Below are 20,156 nucleotides of genomic sequence, written 5' to 3'. Positions count from 1 at the left end.
GATGATGAGGGCATGCACTAATGTTTTTGCTGATTCTTGGTTAAGGAAAGCATGGATCCGGGAAATATTTTTGAGTTGTAGTCTGCATGAGGTGAAGAGGGCTTGTATGTGTGGCTTCAAGGATACAGCAGAGTCGAGGGTTACTCCAAAGCAACGAACTTGTGAGACTGGGGGGAGTGAACAACCATCAAGTTTGATGGAAAGGCTTGTTGGAGGAGATGAGTGAGGAGGAGGAAAGACAATGAATTCTATTTAGGAGACACCCATCTGACCAATCTGCACCGCCCCTTAGGTGAGTATTATAAAGGGATTTTTACGTTCTACACAGCGGCCTGGGCTCTTATATACAGCATGTTGGAATGCTTTATATAAGAGCCCACTGGTGGTGGCCGCATCTGATAGGCCCAAAATCTGGTGACCGGTTCTATTTAATCCCCACTAAGAGGAGGAAATAATTTTTCATTCTCCTGGCAGTGTTCTGGCTTCACTCATGGAGGTGGTACCTCTGCAGATTCAGTCACCACTCTGTATATAGAGAGACAAGGCTGTAACCGCACCCCCCGCAGTGACTGACAGCTACTCTGTAGTAGAACGAGCTGTCAGTCAGTGTGGGGGGTATGGTTACAGCCACTGCTCTCCTTACACAGAGCGGTGACTGAACCTGAGCTGCCTCCATGACTGAACTTGGAACACTGCCGGGAGGACTAAAGTTTATTTCCTCCCAGCAGCAGGGTTTAAAATGCAGGTTCTGAATGCTATTATCCTGCAGATTAACTCCATATGTGCAGGTTAATAGCATTTTTACATGTGACAGGTTCTCTCCTATCTCAGTAATGTGAAAGTCTTCACTGAAAACAGATTTTACCCATGAATTGAGAATTTTGAGAATAAAAGAACAGTCTCTGATAAGTGTTGCATTTTCTTTTTATTCCTAGCTCTTTGTTTCCCTGCACATTCTGCTGGTCTGTGATCCTAAATTAGATGAGCAGTTCAGAAAGACCGATAAGTTACAAACTCTCCCATCAAACCACTAGAGAAAGCTCACTGACAGATTCTCAGTTAATTCATTCTGCAGCTAGCATTAGATGGTTCAACACAGAGGCTAAAAGATGCAAAAAGGATTTTTAGATCCAAGTACATGCATTTAAGTAAATAAAAAAACGCCCCCAAAGGTAGCCAACCCTAAGCTTTTCCTTCTTTGATTTATAAATATGACTCCTAATTGCAGGACCCCTGCAGAATTCTCTTATACGGCACATTAATTTATGCTTTCTACACCTAATGGTCCTATATGTTGTATATTCCGCTGGGTTATTTCTGCTCTCCTCTGTTCTCAGGTGGTTGGCCATAAGGCTGGAATTTGTTGGAAACTGTATCGTCCTCTTCGCCTCCCTGTTTGCTGTGATATCGAGGTTTACGCTCAGCCCTGGATTGGTCGGACTCTCCATATCTTATGCTTTACAGGTAACACCATTATAACCGCTTCCATCACACTGTTAGGTCTTATTGGATTAGTCGGTTCGATGTTGAATAGATTTGGAAAATCTACTGAAAAAGAACTAAAGCTCTGGAAATACAGACAGGAATTCCGTAACAAAGCGTACAGATGACCCTAGTCAGTAAAACCTTCTCTCCCTTTTTGAAGGAGAATAATTTATTTAATTTTACCTGGGAGTAGTGCGTCAACCTGTTTATCTTCAACCCCGGGCGATTTTTGTGTTTTTCCTTTTTTTTTTTTTCTTCTAAAAACTTTTCTTTTTACCGGAGCCATTACCCCCCACCCCATCAATATAGTCATATAAGGGCTTGTCTTTTGGGGTCCAAGTTGTACTTTTGAATGACACCATTTATCCTGCCACATAATGTACAGTAAAATGGGGGAAAAATTCCAACTGCGGTGAAATTGCAAAAATAGTGCAATTCCACAATACGGTTGGTTTGGTTTGTTTTTGTGTTTTTTTTTCATTTTTTTTACCTTGTTCAATAAAACTGACCAGGGAATGATTCTCTGGGTCAGTATGAGTACACAAATACCAAACTTGAATAGTTTTATTTTTTATTTGTATAGTTTATTTTTTTTTATTTAAGTGGTGGGAAAAAAATAAAATTAAAAATCTTGCTTTTATCTCCATTTTCCAAAATCTGTAACATTCTCATTTTTCGGGATCTGTTGCTCAGTGACTGCTTATTTTTTGCGCACTGAGCTAATGTATTTACTGATACCGTTGTGGTGTAGATATGATGTTTTGTTCTTCTGTTCGCCTTTTTATTGCAATGTTGTGGCGACCAAAAAAAAAAACCAAAACATAATTTCTTTTTCGCTCCTAATTGGGAGACCCAGACAATTGGGTGTATAGCTACTGCCTCCGGAGGCCGCACAAAGTACTACACTTAAAAGTGTAAGGCCCCTCCCCTTCTGGCTATACACCCTCCCGTAGGAGTACGGATTCCTCAGTTTTAGCTTTGTGCGAAGGAGGTCACACACGCACGCATAGCTCCATTGTTTTTAGTCAGCAGCAGCTGCTGACTATGTCGGATGGAAGAAAAGAGGGCCCATACAGGGCTCCCAGCATGCTCCCTTCTCACCCCACTGTATGTCGGAGGTGTTTGTAAGGTTGAGGTACCCATTGCGGGTACGGAGGCTGGAGCCCACATGCTGATTCCTTCCCCATCCCTTTTTACAGGGCTCTGGGTGAAGTGGGATTTACTGGTCTCCAGGCACTGAGACCGTGCTCCATCTACAGCCCCTGGAGAAGATGCTGGATTGGAGCGGAGTACATCAGGGACATGGCCCTGCTTCCTCAAGGTACTCTGTGTCCCCGTGCATTTCGCGCTCACACCGCAGCATGCTGGGTGTTGTAGTGCGCCGGGGACATCAGCGCTGCGGCGCTTGTGCCATGGCCTCATTTCAGCTTCGCTGAAGCGGGCACACTTTTGGGGAACGGTCGCGCCGGCCGCTGGGACTGCGGCGCGGCTGGCACTTGTGGTGCGCCGGGGACTTCAGCGCGGGCCGCGCTTTTACGGCGGCCGCGCTGATAACTCGAGTCCCCGGCTTTTGCGGCCTGGTTCCGTTCGTTCCCGCCCCCAGACCTGCAAGTCAGGAGAGGGGCGGGACGCTGGTCAGTGCATCAGCGCTGAGGGCTGGAGTCGTTTTTACATACTCCAGCCCTCACAATAGGCACAGAGGGGACACTGTTTCCCGCACTTTTGTTTGGGAACTCCCACGGGCCGCCCCTCTCCACAGACGCCGGCAGCCATTCCTGCTGACACGCTGAGCTGCAGAGGGGAGCCGGGGAGACCCAGACAAGGAATTCTGCGCCTCTTACCCGCTATTCAGCGGGCGGTAAGCAGCCCTCCGGGCTCACCCCCTCTTGTGCCAGTAGTAATCTTAGTATTTTGTTCCTGCAAATACTTTGTACTGCATAGCGCTGGTCGCCTTTTGGCTATAGACTCTCTCACATTGCAGAGAGCCAACAGCATGTCGTCCACAAAACGCAAGGGTCAGACATTATATGCTTCCTGTACCGCATGTGGGACTTTTCTACCGGCAGGCTCCAATGACCCCCATTGTGTGCAGTGCTCGGCCCCTGTGGCACTTGCACAGCCGGGACCTCCGCTGGACGTGACCCAGGGGGTACCACCTGTGAATGCTGTCCAAGTGACAGGAACTGAGTTTACAGCTTTTGCTGACAGAATGTCTCTCACTATGTCACAAATTCTTGACACATTGCGGGCTAGGCCTGTACTTCAGGCCACGGACACTGTGCAATCATTGCCCCCTGGTCCCCCTCAGCTGAATTACTTCCAAGCTCCGGGACGGGCACATACACCTCAGGGTGAAGACTCTGACTCGGACGATGGTCCCAGGCAACCTAAGCGGGCTCGCTATGAGAGGCCTTCACATTCATCTCAATGGTCAGGATCCCAGCGAGATGAATCTATGGGTGATGAGGCGGACGTAACTGATCAGGATTCTGATCCTGGGACCGCTCTCAATCTAGATACACCAGATGGTGATGCCATAGTTAATGATCTTATAGCATCCATCAATAAGATGTTAAATATTTCTCCACCAGCTCCTCTGGTAGAGGAGTCAGCTTCGCAGCACGAGAGAATCCATTTCAGATATCCCAAGCGTACATTAAGCACTTTTCTGGACCACGCTGACTTTAGAGACGCAATCCAGAAACCCCACGCTTATCCGGAAAGGCGTTTTTCTAAACGGCTTAAAGATACACGCTATCCTTTTCCCCCTGAGGTGGTCAAGGGTTGGACCCAGTGTCCAAAAGTGGATCCTCCAATTTCCAGGCTTGCAGCTAGATCCTTGGTTGCAGTTGAAGATGGAGCGGCACTTAAAGATGCCACTGACAGGCAGATGGAGCTCTGGCTGAAATCCATCTATGAAGCTATTGGAGCGTCGTTAGCGCCATCTTTTGCTGCCGTATGGGCACTCCAAGCTATCTCAGCCGGGCTTGTGCAAGTCGACTCAGTCACACGTGCATTTGCCCCGCAGGTAGCACCATTGACCTCGCAAATGGCGGCATTCGCGTCGTACGCGATTAATGCTGTTCTTGACGCTACAAGCCGTACGGCAGTGGCGTCAGCCAACTCCGTTGTTTTGCGTAGGGCCCTGTGGTTGAGACATTGGAAGGCAGATTCTCATTCCAAGAAGTGCTTAACCAATTTGCCTTTTTCTCGTGACCGATTGTTTGGAGAGCGTTTGGATGAAATCATCAAACACTCCAAGGGTAAGGACTCATCCTTACCGCAACACAGACAAAACAAACCCCAACAGAGGAGGGGTCAGTCTGGTTATCGGTCCTTTCGAGGACCGGGCAGGTCCCAATTTTCCTCGTCAAAAAAGACTCAAAAAGATCAGAGACGCTCAGATTCTTGGAGGTCTCAGTCACGCCCAAAAAAGACAGCCGGAGGAACCGTTGCCAAGACGGCGTCCTCATGACTTGCAGTCTCCGATTCCCACACCCTCGGTCGGTGGGAGGCTTTCCCACTTTGGCGACATTTGGCTGTCACGCGTCAAAGACCGTTGGGTGAGGGATATTCTGTCTCACGGGTACAGGATAGAGTTCAGTTCTCGTCCGCCAACTCGTTTCTTCAGAACTTCTCCACCACCAGACCGAGCCGATGCTCTGTTGCAGGCGGTGGCCGCTCTAAAGGCGGAAGGAGTGGTGACCTCCATCCCTCTTCAGGAACAAGGTCACGGTTTTTACTCCAATCTGTTTGTGGTCCCAAAAAAGGACGGATCGTATCGACCCGTCCTGGATCTAAAGTTGCTCAACAGACACGTAAAAGTCAGGAGGTTCCGGATGGAATCCCTACGCTCCGTCATAGCCTCAATGTCTCAAGGAGATTTTCTAGCATCAATAGACATCAAAGATGCGTATCTCCACGTGCCGATTGCGCCAGAGCATCAGCGTTTCCTACGCTTCGTCATACACGACGAACACCTGCAGTTCGTAGCGTTACCTTTCGGTCTGGCAACAGCCCCCCGGGTCTTCACCAAGGTCATGGCAGCAGTAGTAGCTGTCCTGCACTCGCAAGGTCACTCGGTCATCCCGTATCTAGACGACCTGCTTATAAAGGCACCCTCTCAAGAGGCATGCCAACACAGTCTGAAAGTGGCACTAGACACTCTCCAGAGTTTCGGGTGGATTATCAACTTTCCAAAGTCTCATCTAACCCCGACCCAATCACTGACTTATCTTGGCATGGAGTTTCATACTCTCTCAGCGATAGTGAAGCTTCCACTGGACAAGCAGTGTTCGCTGCGGACAGGAGTGCAATCTCTCCTTCAGAGCCAGTCACACTCACTGAGGCGCCTCATGCATTTCCTAGGAAAGATGGTAGCAGCAATGGAGGCGGTCCCGTTCGCGCAGTTTCATCTGCGCCCTCTACAATGGGACATTCTACGCCAATGGGATGGGAAGTCGACGTCCCTCGACAGGACTGTCTCCCTCTCTCAGACTGCCAAGGACTCTCTGCGTTGGTGGCTTCTCCCCACCTCATTGTCACAGGGAAAGTCGTTCCTACCCCCATCCTGGGCAGTGGTCACGACGGATGCGAGCCTATCAGGGTGGGGAGCGGTGTTTCTCCACCACAGGGCTCAGGGGACGTGGACTCAGGAAGAGTCCACCCTGCAGATCAATGTTCTGGAAATCAGAGCAGTCTATCTTGCTCTGCGAGCCTTCCAACAATGGCTGGAAGGCAAGCAGATTCGGATTCAGTCGGACAATTCCACGGCGGTGGCGTACATCAACCACCAAGGGGGAACACGCAGTCGCCAAGCCTTTCAAGAAGTCCGGCGGATTTTGACGTGGGTGGAAAGCAAAGCGTCCACCATATCCGCAGTTCACATCCCAGGCGTGGAAAACTGGGAAGCAGACTTTCTCAGTCGCCAGGGCATGGACGCAGGGGAATGGTCCCTTCACCCGGACGTGTTTCAGCAGATCTGCTGCCGCTGGGGGACGCCGGACGTCGATCTGATGGCGTCACGGCACAACAACAAGGTCCCAGTTTTCATGGCACGGTCTCACGATCACCGAGCGCTGGCGGCAGACGCCTTGGTTCAGGATTGGTCGCAATTCCGACTACCCTATGTGTTCCCACCTCTAGCATTGTTGCCCAGAGTTCTCCGGAAAATCAGGTCCGACTGCCATCGAGCCATTCTCGTCGCTCCAGACTGGCCAAGAAGGTCGTGGTACCCGGATCTGTGGCATCTCACGGTAGGCCAACCATGGGCACTACCAGACCGTCCAGATTTGCTGTCTCAAGGGCCGTTTTTCCATCTGAATTCTGCGGCCCTGAACCTGACTGTGTGGCCATTGAGTCCTGGATCCTAGCGGCCTCAGGTTTATCTCATGAAGTAGTTGCCACAATGAGACAGGCTAGAAAACCATCCTCAGCTAAGATCTATCACAGGACGTGGAAGATATTCTTAGCTTGGTGCTCGGCTCAGAGGGTTTCTCCCTGGCCATTTGCATTGCCAATTTTTCTTTCCTTCCTGCAGTCTGGGTTGGAAAAAGGTTTGTCGCTTAGCTCTCTTAAGGGTCAAGTCTCCGCGCTATCCGTATTCTTTCAGAAGCGCTTGGCACGGCTTTCTAAAGTACGCACGTTTCTCCAAGGAGTTTGTCATATCGTTCCTCCTTACAGACGGCCATTGGAACCCTGGGATCTAAACAAGGTTCTCATTGCTCTCCAGAAGCCGCCTTTCGAGCCTTTGAAAGAGGTTTCCCTTTCTCGGCTTTCACAAAAAGTGGTTTTTCTTGTGGCGGTCACGTCTCTTCGTAGAGTGTCCGAGCTAGCGGCGTTATCTTGCAAATCTCCCTTCCTGGTGTTTCACCAAGACAAGGTAGTACTGCGTCCAATTCCAGAGTTTTCTCCCAAGGTGGTTTCTTCCTTTCATCTCAATCAGGATATCACTTTGCCATCTTTGTGTCCGCATCCAGTTCACCAATTTGAAAAAGGTTTACATCTGTTGGACCTGGTGAGAGCACTCAGGATTTACATTTCTCGCACGGCGCCTATGCGCCGTTCTGATGCGCTCTTTGTCCTAGTCGCTGGTCAGCATAAGGGTTCGCAAGCTTCCAAATCCACCCTGGCGCGGTGGATCAAGGAACCAATTCTTCACACATACCGTTCTGCTGGGCTTCCGATTCCATCTGGACTGAAGGCCCATTCTACCAGAGCCGTGGGTGCGTCCTGGGCATTGCGGCATCAGGCTACGGCTCAGCAGGTGTGCCAGGCGGCTACCTGGTCGAGTCTGCACACGTTTACCAAACACTATCAAGTGCATACCTACGCTTCGGCAGATGCCAGCCTAGGTAGACAGGTCCTTCAGGCGGCGGTGGCCCACCTGTAGGAAAGGGCTGCCTGACAGCCCGATCACGAGGTATCTTTTTACCCACCCAGGGACTGCTTTTGGACGTCCCAATTGTCTGGGTCTCCCAATTAGGAGCGAAAAAGAAGAAGGGAATTTTGTTTACTTACCGTAAATTCCTTTTCTTCTAGCTCCAATTGGGAGACCCAGCACCCGCCCTATTGTTCTTAGGGTTTCGTTTTTCGGGTGCACATGTTGTTCATGTTGTTTCTTAAGTTCTCCGATCTTGTTATCGGATGGAATTTGTTTTTTGAAACTGTTATTGGCTTTCCTCCTTCTTGCTTTGGTACTAAAACTGAGGAATCCGTACTCCTACGGGAGGGTGTATAGCCAGAAGGGGAGGGGCCTTACACTTTTAAGTGTAGTACTTTGTGCGGCCTCCGGAGGCAGTAGCTATACACCCAATTGTCTGGGTCTCCCAATTGGAGCTAGAAGAAAAGGAATTTACGGTAAGTAAACAAAATTCCCTTCTTTGGCGTTTTTGATTTTTATCTTTTTTGTCTCTATGCCATTTTCCAATCAAATAATTTATTTTCTATATTTAAGCTTCTTTTTTTTTTTCTACTGCATTTACTATTTTCCTTAGGGGACTTGAAGCTGCGATCGTCTGATCACTTGTGCTATACAGGTCGGGGCATCCGCACTGCTCTGTATAAACACAGATCACGAATTCCTGTGAACATTCGCCATGGGTCAGCGTTTACAGGAGGATCGTGATGACAGGACAGGGAGGTCTTCAGCTGACTCCCATCGGCGCCTCGCGATCACGTATTGGTCATGCTGATGCTCGAGATCAATGAAGTGTTTCCTATCTGCGCATGTTAAATGCCACTGTCTGTAATTGACAGCAGGGTCTAATTGGTTATCAGCCGTGGGTGGATCCCTGATCCACCCACGGCTGTTAGAGGCACGTCATGGCTGATCATAACAGCCATCTATTGCGAGGAAAGCTACGGGCTTAGGGTGTGAGCCTGCATCAAAGGCAGAGACCCGGCCAGTGACATAAATATAAGTCATTGGTTGTAAAGTGTTTAAAGGAGGAAAAAAAGCTTAATCCAGTGTCCAAGTCCCATGCACCATTGGTAAGTTCTGCGCTTGCTCAGTGGTGCCTCCCACTAGACCCAAAAATAGTAGAATATCCAAGAATCCTAAGGGGCCAGAGGATAATTATAAAAAGTTAGATCTTTATTCCATAGTATTAAAAAATCATATCCATAGGAAGACAAAGCAACGTTTCATCCATATCTGGCTTTTCTCAAGCCTCAAATGTATGTTGAGCTTTGAGAGGCCAGTTATGGCGGAAGCCTTGCCTTATCTTCCTATTCATGATTTTTTTTTTTCTTTGTCGCTCCTAATTGGGAGACCCAGACAATTGGGTGTATAGCTACTGCCTCCGGAGGCCACACAAAGTATTACACTTAAAAGTGTAAGGCCCCTCCCCTTCTGGCTATACACCCCCCCGTGGGATCACGGGCTCCTCAGTTTTATGCTTTGTGCGAAGGAGGTCAGACATCCACGCATAGCTCCACTGTTTAGTCAGCAGCAGCTGCTGACTATGTCGGATGGAAGAAAAGAGGGCCCATACGGGGGCCCCCAGCATGCTCCCTTCTCGCCCCACTTGCGGTCGGCGGTGTTTGTTAAGGTTGAGGTACCCATTGCGGGTACGGAGGCTGGAGCCCACATGCTGATTCCTTCCCCATCCCCATTAGGGCTCTGGGTGAAGTGGGACTTGACCGGTCTCCGGGCACTGAGACCGTGCTCCATCCACAGCCCCTGGAGGACCTGCTGGATACGGAGCGGAGTTTCCTCAAGGACAGGACCCTGCTTCATTAAGGTACTCCGTGTCCCCGTGCTTACCGCACGCACACTGCAGCATTGCTGGGTGTGTTAGTGCGCCGGGGTAAACAGCGCTGCTGCGCTTGTGCCGTTACTCACTACAGCTCTGCTGAGTGAGGAGACTTAGTACGATCGGCCGATCCGGCCGCTGGGGTCAGTGTTTACTGCGTCGCGGCTGGGATTTGTGGTGCGCCGGGGACTTCCGCGCTGGCCGTGCATATATGACGGCCGCGCTAGATTACTACAGTCCCCGGCTTTTGCGGCCTAGTTCGTATCGTTCCCGCCCCCAGACCTGCCAGTCAGGAGGAGGGCGGGACGCTGTACAGACCAGCAGCGCTAAGAGCTGGAGTCTGTTTTACATACTCCAGCCCTTACACTAGGCACAGTGGGACGCAGTTTCCCGCACTTTTGTTTGTGGCACGCCCACGGTCCGCCCCTCTTCACAGGACGCCGGCAGCCATTCCTGCCTGCACGCTGAGCTGCAGAGGGGAGGCTGGGAGACCCAGACAAGGGATTCTACGACCTCACACCCGCTTTTCAGCGGGCGGTAAGCAGCCCTCAAGGGCTCTCCCCCACTTGTGCCATAGTGTACTTTGTATTTTGTGCTGGCAATACTTTACACTGTACGGTCGCTGGTATTTCTGCTATATACCCTCCTTAGATTTCTCAAGGAGACAACAGCATGTCGTCTGCAAAAAGCAAAAGTGCCAAGGCACGGACTTTATATGCTGCCTGTACCGCATGTGGGGCTGCTCTACCGGCAGGTTCCACTGTCCCCCATTGTGTGCAGTGCTCGGCCCTGTGGCAATTGCTCAGCCGGGGCCTCTGCTAGAGGTGACCCAGGGAGAACCACCTGTGAATGCTGTCCAGGTGACAGGGACGGAGTTTGCAGCTTTTGCTGACAGATTGTCTATGACTATGTCTAAAATTCTTGAAACATTGCAGTCTAGACCAGTAACTCAGACCATGGGCACTGTTGATTCATTGCCCCCTGGTCCCCCTCAGCTGGAACACTTCCTAGCTCCGGGGGTGTCACATGCACCCCAGGGTGACGGCTCTGACTCGGACGACAGTCCCAGACAACCTAAGCGGGCTCGCTATGAACGACCCTCAACTTCATCACACTGGTCAGGGTCCCAGCGGGACGACTCTCTGTGTGATGAGGCGGATGTAACTGATCAGGATTCTGATACTGGGGCCGCTCTCAATCTAGATACCCCGGATGGTGACGCCATAGTGAATGATCTTATAGCGTCCATCAATAAGATGTTAGATATTTCTCCACCAGCTCCTCCTGCGGAGGAGGCAGCTTCACAGCAGGAGAAATTCCATTTCAGGTATCCCAAGCGTAAATTAAGCACTTTTCTGGACCACTCTGACTTTAGAGACGCAATCCAGAAACACCACGCTTATCCAGATAAGCGTTTCTCCAAACGGCTTAAAGATACGCGCTATCCTTTTCCCCCTGACGTGGTCAAGGGCTGGACACAGTGTCCCAAGGTGGACCCTCCAATCTCCAGGCTTGCAGCCAGATCTCTAGTTGCAGTGGAAGATGGGGCGGCACTTAAAGATGCCACTGACAGACAGATGGAGCTCTGGTTAAAATCCATCTATGAAGCTATTGGAGCGTCGTTGGCGCCAGCATTCGCAGCCGTATGGGCACTCCAAGCTATTTCAGCTGGCCTTACACAGGTCGACACGGTCACACGTACATCTGCTCCGCAGGTGGCACCATTGACCTCTCAAATGTCTGCATTCGCGTCTTACGCGATTAATGCTGTCCTAGACTCTACGAGCCGTACGGCGGTGGCGTCAGCCAACTCCGTGGTTTTACGCAGAGCCCTGTGGTTGAGAGAATGGAAGGCAGATTCTTCTTCCAAGAAGTGCTTAACCAGTTTGCCTTTTTCTCGTGACCGATTGTTTGGGGAGCGTTTGGATGAAATCATTAAACACTCCAAGGGTAAGGATTCATCCTTACCGCAACCCAGACAAAACAAACCCCAACAGAGAAGGGGACAGTCTGGTTTTCGGTCCTTTCGAGGCTCAGGCAGGTCCCAATTCTACTCGTCCAAAAGGACTCAAAAGGATCAGAGGAGCTCAGATTCTTGGCGGACTCAATCACGCCCAAAAAAGCCAGCCGGAAGAACCGTTACCAAGACGGCTTCCTCATGACTTTCAGTCTCCTCTCTCCGCATCCTCGGTCGGTGGCAGGCTCTCCCGCTTTGGCGACATTTGGCTGTCACAGGTCAAAGACCGTTGGGTGAGAGACATTCTGTCTCACGGGTACAGGATAGAGTTCAGCTCTCGTCCTCCAACTCGTTTCTTCAGAACTTCTGCACCGCCCGACCGAGCCGATGCTCTGCTGCAAGCGGTGTCCGCTCTAAAGGCGGAAGGAGTGGTGACTTCCGTTCCTCTTCAGGAACAAGGCCACGGTTTTTACTCCAATTTGTTTATGGTGCCAAAGAAAGACGGGTCGTTCCGTCCCGTCCTGGATCTAAAGCTGCTCAACAAACACGTAAAAACCAGGAGGTTCCGGATGGAATCTCTCCGCTCCGTTATCGCCTCAATGTCTCAAGGAGATTTCCTAGCATCAATAGACATCAAGGATGCTTATCTCCACGTGCCGATTGCGCCAGAGCATCAGCGTTTTCTACGCTTCGTTATAGGAAGCGAACACCTGCAGTCCGTAGCTCTACCTTTCGGGCTGGCGACAGCCCCTCGGGTCTTCACCAAGGTCATGGCAGCAGTAGTAGCAGTCCTGCACTCGCAAGGTCACTCTGTGATCCCGTATTTAGACGATCTACTTATCAAGGCACCCTCTCAAGAGGCATGCCAACACAGCCTGAACGTGGCACTGAAGACTCTCCAGAGTTTCGGGTGGATCATCAACTTTTCAAAGTCAAATCTAACCCCGACCCAATCACTAATATATCTTGGCATGGAGTTTCATACTCTCTCAGCGATAGTGAAACTTCCACTGGACAAACAGTGCTCGCTACGGACAGGGGTGCAATCTCTCCTGCAGGGCCAGTCGCACCCCTTGAGGCGCCTCATGCACTTCCTAGGGAAGATGGTAGCAGCAATGGAAGCAGTTCCTTTTGCGCAGTTTCATCTGCGTCCATTACAATGGGACATTCTCCGCCAATGGGACGGGAAGTCGACGTCCCTCGACAGGGAGGTCTCCCTCTCTCAGGCAGCCAAGGAATCTCTCCGGTGGTGGCTTCTTCCCACCTCATTGTCAAAAGGAAAGTCGTTCCTACCCCCATCCTGGGCGGTGGTCACGACAGATGCGAGTCTATCAGGGTGGGGAGCAGTGTTTCTCCACCACAGGGCTCAAGGTACGTGGACTTGGAAAGAGTCCACCCTTCAGATCAATGTTCTGGAAATCAGAGCAGTCTATCTTGCCCTACAAGCCTTCCAACAGTGGCTGGAAGGCAAGCAGATCCGAATTCAGTCGGACAACTCCACAGCGGTGGCATACATCAACCACCAAGGGGGTACACGCAGTCGGCAAGCCTTCCAGGAAGTCCGGCGGATTCTGACGTGGGTGGAAGACACGGCATCCACCATATCCGCAGTTCACATCCCAGGCGTAGAAAACTGGGAAGCAGACTTTCTCAGTCGCCAGGGCATGGACGCAGGGGAATGGTCCCTTCACCCGGACGTGTTTCAGGAGATCTGTCGCCGCTGGGGGATGCCGGACGTCGACCTGATGGCGTCACGGCACAACAACAAAGTCCCGGTTTTCATGGCACGGTCTCACGATCACCGAGCTCTGGCGGCAGACGCCTTAGTTCAAGATTGGTCGCAGTTCCGGCTACCGTATGTGTTCCCACCTCTGGCATTGTTGCCCAGAGTGCTCCGCAAAATCAGGTCCGACTGCCGCCGCGCCATTCTCGTCGCTCCAGACTGGCCAAGGAGGTCGTGGTACCCGGATCTGTGGCACCTCACGGTAGGCCATCCGTGGGCACTACCAGACCGTCCAGACTTGCTGTCTCAAGGGCCATTTTTCCATCTGAATTCTGCGGCCCTGAACCTGACTGTGTGGCCATTGAGTCCTGGATCCTAGCGGCCTCAGGTTTATCTCATGAAGTGGTTGCCACCATGAGACAGGCTAGGAAGCCATCCTCCGCCAAGATCTACCACAGGACGTGGAGGATATTCCTATCTCGGTGCTCTGCTCAGGGAGTTTCTCCCTGGCCTTTTGCATTGCCTACTTTTCTTTCCTTCCTGCAGTCTGGGTTGGAAAAAGGTTTGTCGCTTGGCTCCCTTAAAGGTCAAGTCTCCGCGCTATCCGTATTTTTTCAGAAACGCCTGGCGCGACTTCCTCAGGTACGCACGTTCCTGCAAGGGGTTTGTCATATTGTCCCCCCTTACAAGCGGCCGTTGGAGTCCTGGGACCTGAACAAGGTTCTAATTGCTCTCCAGAAGCCGCCTTTCGAGCCTATGAAGGAGGTTTCCCTTTCTCGTCTTTTACAGAAAGTGGCCTTTCTAGTGGCGGTCACGTCTCTTCGGAGAGTGTCCGAGCTGGCGGCGTTATCATGCAGATCTCCATTCCTGGTGTTTCACCAGGACAAGGTAGTTCTGCGTCCAATTCCAGAATTTCTCCCAAGGTGGTATCTTCCTTTCATCTCAATCAAGATATCACTTTACCGTCTTTGTGTCCGCATCCAGTTCACCAATTTGAAAAGGGTTTGCATTTATTGGATCTGGTGAGAGCATTCAGGATCTACATTTCCCGCACGGCGTCTCTGCGCCGCTCGGATGCACTCTTTGTCCTTGTCGCTGGTCAGCGTAAAGGGTCGCAAGCTTCCAAATCCACCCTTGCGCGGTGGATCAAGGAACCAATTCTTCACACCTACCGTTCGGCTGGGCTTCCGATTCCATCAGGACTGAAGGCCCATTCTACCAGAGCCGTGGGTGCGTCCTGGGCATTACGGCACCAGGCTACGGCTCAGCAGGTGTGCCAGGCGGCTACCTGGTCGAGTCTGCACACTTTTACCAAGCATTATCAGGTGCATACCTACGCTTCGGCGGATGCCGGCCTAGGTAGACAAGTCCTTCAGGCGGCGGTGGCTCACCTGTAGGAAAGGGCTGTTTGACGGCCCTATCACGAGGTATTCTTTTACCCACCCAGGGACTGCTTTTGGACGTCCCAATTGTCTGGGTCTCCCAATTAGGAGCGACAAAGAAGAAGGGAATTTTGTTTACTTACCGTAAATTCCTTTTCTTCTAGCTCCAATTGGGAGACCCAGCACCCGCCCTGTTTTCTTAGGAAGTTTGTTTTTTTCGGGTGCACATGTTGTTCATGTTGAACAGTTCAGTTCTCCGAGGCTGTTTCTCGGGTTAAATTTGTATTTAAAACAGTTATTGGCTTTCCTCCTTCTTGCTTTTGCACTAAAACTGAGGAGCCCGTGATCCCACGGGGGGGTGTATAGCCAGAAGGGGAGGGGCCTTACACTTTTAAGTGTAATACTTTGTGTGGCCTCCGGAGGCAGTAGCTATACACCCAATTGTCTGGGTCTCCCAATTGGAGCTAGAAGAAAAGGAATTTACGGTAAGTAAACAAAATTCCCTTCTTTTAATACTATGGAATATAGATCTAAATTTTTGAATGATTATCCACTGGTTCCTTGGGATAATTGGGCAGTTAGCACGGTGGCTCAGTGGTTAGCACTGCAGTGCTGGGGATCTGGGTTCAAATCCCACCAAGGCCAAAATTCACAAGGAGTTTGTATGTTCTCCTCATGTTTGTGCGTTTTTTTTTCCTCTGGTTTCCTCCCACACTGCAAATGTACCGCCCCTGCAGTAGTCGGACTGCTCAGATCCGGAAAGCCGTGGCTCGAGGGTCTCCAGACCAGGGGACTCGGGGTCACCCGAAAATGAAAGGGGGCTATTTACAGGTGATTAATGTTCGTGATTTCCCCCGTGGTTCGCGGTAAGGGGAGTACCGCCGCTGCCTATGGGAGTACCCGGGGGAGGTGGAGTGGGGCAACCAGATGACGTTCCCTTCATGGGTGGGGGAGGCCCCGGGACTCTGGATGGTGGAGTGCAGGGGAGCGCAGTGCAGGTTGGACTCAGGAGAAAGCAGCGTATTCACTCAGGCCGTGTAGGTGTTGATGCGACCATAAAGTAGACTCTGACACAGGAGTAAACAAAGTCTCTTGGTGCCGCTGCTACTTCAGGGGAGCTCGTCCGAGAGTCCGCTCCCGTTCATATTGCTGATGGTCTGTAACTTGTCTCCATGCACTAGAATTTAGATGTTTTGAGTGACCCCTCAGCCTGAAGCTTTCAGGGTCCCGCTCCCTACGGTTAGTTAGAGAAGCTGTGCTCTCGATGGCTGACACTTGGGATTTCAGTGGGCCGCATAAGCTGGAAAGCCCTATCCCCCTTGTTGTGTTGATGCCTTCGATCTCTGAGCTCTTGGGGTTAGTTCATAAAGAGACTATTCTCCACAGGTTAATTATCAGGTTGCGTGAAGTTACTCCCTGATCCTAGGGTCCAGTACCCCGTTGTGCTCCGTACCGGTTCGGTTACTAGATTTCTTTATCGTTCCTATGGGAGACCCAGACCATGGGTGTATAGCTACTGCCCCCGGAGGACACACAAAGTTACTACACTCAAAACGTGTAGCTCCTCCCTCCTAGCATATACACCCCCTGCTAGCCAGTCCTAGCCAGTTCAATGCTTTGTGTTTCAGGAGGATCACACACACATGCATCTCTGATTTTGATTTTTGATTTTTCCTTCTGGATCAAAGATTTGGAAGAAAAGCGGGTCCAGCTGGACTCCCGGCATGTCCCTTCTCACCCCACTGTGTCGGCGGTGCTGTTAAGGTTGATTTTCCAAGGCTGGAGCCTTCTCATGCCGCGCTCCTTCACCATCCCATGCTGGGGCTCTGGCTTGAAGTGGGAGCCAACACGGTTCTCACTGCTTTGCAGGAGACCGGTCTCCATCCGCAGCCCTTTTTGCAGGATCCTGCTGGACGGAGCGATCACCCCCCAGGAACCTGGCAACCTGCGTCTCACAAGCTAAGTATATGAGACGTTATTACCACAGAAAGTGGTCTTTCCAGGGGTCCTTTATGTTTATTATTGGGGGTGTGTGTTTTATGTTTGGTGTTAACGTTTCCGGCCGGTTCTCCAGTTTTCACTGGAGAACCGCGCCGATGGTGCCTGCACGCCGGCCGCATGTTTTACTCTAGGCCCCGGCTTCGCCTGAGGCCTAGTTTCGGTTTCCACTGTCTCTGCATGTCAGTCAGGCAGAGGGACAGTGTGGCTCCGCCCAGCGGCTGTGCAGCACAAGGGAAGGGACACTCCTCACTAAGGAAGGATTCCCTCCCCTGGCTACCTCATTTGCCGCTCTCAGAGTAGGCCCCGCCCCCTCTCCTCGCTCCGGTCGCCATTTTCTCAGCGTTCTCTGTGCCTGCAGAGGCACAGAGATTCCACATTGTGACAAGTGGGGGCCGGGGCTGAGGGACTAGAGGGCACAGACATGTCTGTTTAAACGATCTGCAGCCACGACCTCCGGTTTGTGCAGCTGCTTATTTTATCTGTTTATATATGCTGGGGGCCATTCTAGACAGAGCCCCCACCTCTGCAGCATGTCTCACAGAGCGAGGCTGCAGACTGTTTTTATTATACTGCAGGTAGTCTCGTACGGCTGTACCGAGCTCATAACCACTATGGCCCCTCAGCTTGGAGGCTCATTAGTGGTCCCTCCAGCTGCTCCGGTTTCGGTGGCTGACCCCTGGGGGAATCCTATTTCCAGGGGTCGGCTGTCCCGGCATCTGCTGAGCATGCAGCCCCCTTCTCAGGGCGTTTTCTGCTTCAGCTCGCTCAGCAAAGCTCACAAGGGACTCTCCTTCTGGGCTCAGACCCCGTCCTCCTGACAGGGAGACGCAGGGTCCCCTGTCCTCCCCGTCCCGCAGCTCCGATTATGAGCTGACTCACTGGACGAGGAGGATGTCTCTACCAGGGGCTCGGACGCTACTTTATGTACATTGATCCGTCCGTAGGTGACGCAGATGCGAATGATTGGATTGCGTCCATTATACTTGTACTGGACCTCCATCCGCCTGTATCAGGGGAGTATTCCCCGCTGGCAGAAAGGCGTCAGTATACCTTTAACAGGACGAGGAGTGTGTTCCTTAACCACTCCAGTTTTCAGCCCGCTGCGTCCAAGCCCACAGCCTGTCCTGCAGACCCCACAGCGGGGTTCTGCTGCCTGTTTCCCCCTCCCATCAGAGGTGGTCAAGGAGTGTACTCATTCGCCAAGGGTGGCCACTCCGGTGTCTAGACTTTCAGCCCGGATAGTTGTATCAGTGGCTGACGGCACCTCTATAAGGATCCCACGGTACATTAATTTTGTACTGGACCTCAATCCGCCGGAGTTACCTTACCTAGGAGAACACAGCGTGTGTTCCTTAACCACTCCAGTTTTCAGGCCCCTGTGACCAAGCCCAGGGTCCGCTCTGACAGTCGCTTCCCATGAAGCGTGATTCTGCGGACTGTGTTTCCCCTGTCCACCAATAGTGGTCAAGAAGTGGGCTCATTCACCTCAGGTGGCTCAGCCCGGACCGTTATGTCAGTGGCTGATGGCTCCTCACTTAAGGTTTTGCGGTCCGCCCGGTTGTCCTTTTGGCCAAGTCGGTATGGGGGCGGCAGGAGCTTCGTTCTCCTCAGCTTTACAGCAGTGCGTTTTTTTTGTACCTTCTCTGCTTCTCTGGAGGAGATGCATTCCCTCACAGGGACTCTATGCCCAAAACGGTTGCCTGAACTTCCAGACTTCAGTCTTTTCATCCTATGCCAGGTCTGCCATGCTGGACACCGCACGGCGGTGGTCTTGGCTACTTTCCTCGCTATCCGCAGGCTCCTGTGGCTTCGGAAATGGAAGGCAGATGCCTCTATAGAGGTTCCTTGCTGGGCTCCCCTTTGGTGGGACCAGTTTCTTCGGAACCAACTGGATGAAATTAAGGAAGCTCTTGGCGGGGAGTGTTCTTCCTTGCCACAAACCTAAACCAGGGAACCTGTCCAAGGCAGGAATCAGTTTAGGTTTCGGTGGTTTCCGTTCCTCCATCTGATCGTCCTCTAGCTCGGCCTAGGTTCATAGAACCAAATGGCTCGAAGCTGCGTCTTCAGAAGACCGCAGGAGATGCTGCCACTGAGTCAGCTTCCTCCGAGCTATCTAGCCACGCCAACAACCTCCTTGGTCGGTGGCAGGCTCTCTCCACTTGGCGACGTATGGTTCTAACACGTCTCCGTTTAGTGGGGGCGGCATTATATCTCCCATGGCTACAGGATGGAATTCTGTCCACCCGCCAAACAGATTTTTTCTGTCAACTCCTCCCGGCTCCAAGGCCGCCGCCTTCTCACAGGCCGTGGCATTTCTTGCAGGCCAATGGAGTAATTGTACCGGTTCCCGACTGGGAACGGTTCTGAGATTTTTGCTTAAGTCTATTCCTAGTCCCCGAAGAGGGCGGTGCCTTCCGACCTGGATCTTTAGCTTTTCAAGCATGGTCAGGTGTGGCGTTTTCACATGGAGTCTCGGTCTTGTTCCGTGTGTTTTTCACCGGATCAATCAAGAACCCAAGGAGATTCCCTAGCAGCCATCGGCATCAGAGATGCCTATCTGCAGGGGTCAATCGCAGTTTCACACCAGCGTTGACTACGTTTTGACAATCGGAGTGGTCCAATTCGTGGCTCTTCCCTTGGGGTTAGCCACGGCTCCTTGAGTATTCTCATTGGGGCAGCTGTGATTAGGGTCCTGCACCCCTAGGGATTGGCAGTGATCTTTTGCCCTGGACGGCCTTCTTGTCGGGGCTTCATCCAGTGCTGACTCTTAGCAGAGTGCTTCGCTCACTCTCGCCACTCTAACCTATTCGGGTGGCTTGTCATTCTGTCCAAGTCCACTCTGACTTCGAACCAGAGGTTCTCAGGGACGCAATTCGAGACTCTGTCGGCACTTGTGAAGCTGCTCTTAGTCGATCAGTAGTCCCTCCGCTGGCGGTCGACGTCGTTCTACCAGACACCATATACAGGTGCTGGTCAGACGGTGGCGTCAATGGAAGCGATTCCTTGCCCAGTTTCTCCTGCGTCCTCTGAGACTGGATGTTTTCCGCTGTACAAGCGAACTCCCTCCTTCCACGGGGTGGTGGCTTCGCCACTGACCAGGGGCTCGTTTCAGTGGTGGCTTCGGCCACTCTGTCTCAGGGACGCTCCTTCCTGGCCCCGTCCCGGGTGATCCTCACCAGGATGCTAGTCTATCCGCCTTGGGAGCAGTATATCTCCACCGTGGAGCGCAGGGCGCTTGGACTCTGTCCGAATCAGCCCTCTGGATCAATGTGCTGGAAATCAGAGCTGTATTTCTAGCTCTCTAAGCCTTCACCATCTGGTGGCGGCTAGGCACATTCGAGTCCAGTCGGACA

General features: G+C 51.8%; 1 protein-coding gene across 1 annotated transcript in view; it reads left to right on the top strand.

Moving 5' to 3' along the window:
- LOC142245330 (multidrug resistance-associated protein 1-like) overlaps positions 1-20,156 on the top strand; it is a 261,385-nt gene that overhangs the window by 179,106 nt on the left and 62,123 nt on the right. The window contains exon 26 of the mRNA XM_075317960.1: positions 1,338-1,464. Coding sequence (XP_075174075.1) covers positions 1,338-1,464 — 127 coding nt within the window. The remainder of the gene's footprint in view (positions 1-1,337; positions 1,465-20,156) is intronic.

Source organism: Anomaloglossus baeobatrachus, chromosome 7 (assembly GCF_048569485.1).
Source record: "Anomaloglossus baeobatrachus isolate aAnoBae1 chromosome 7, aAnoBae1.hap1, whole genome shotgun sequence".
Lineage (NCBI taxonomy): Eukaryota > Metazoa > Chordata > Amphibia > Anura > Aromobatidae > Anomaloglossus > Anomaloglossus baeobatrachus.
This window is presented reverse-complemented; position numbering and strand designations above follow the sequence as displayed.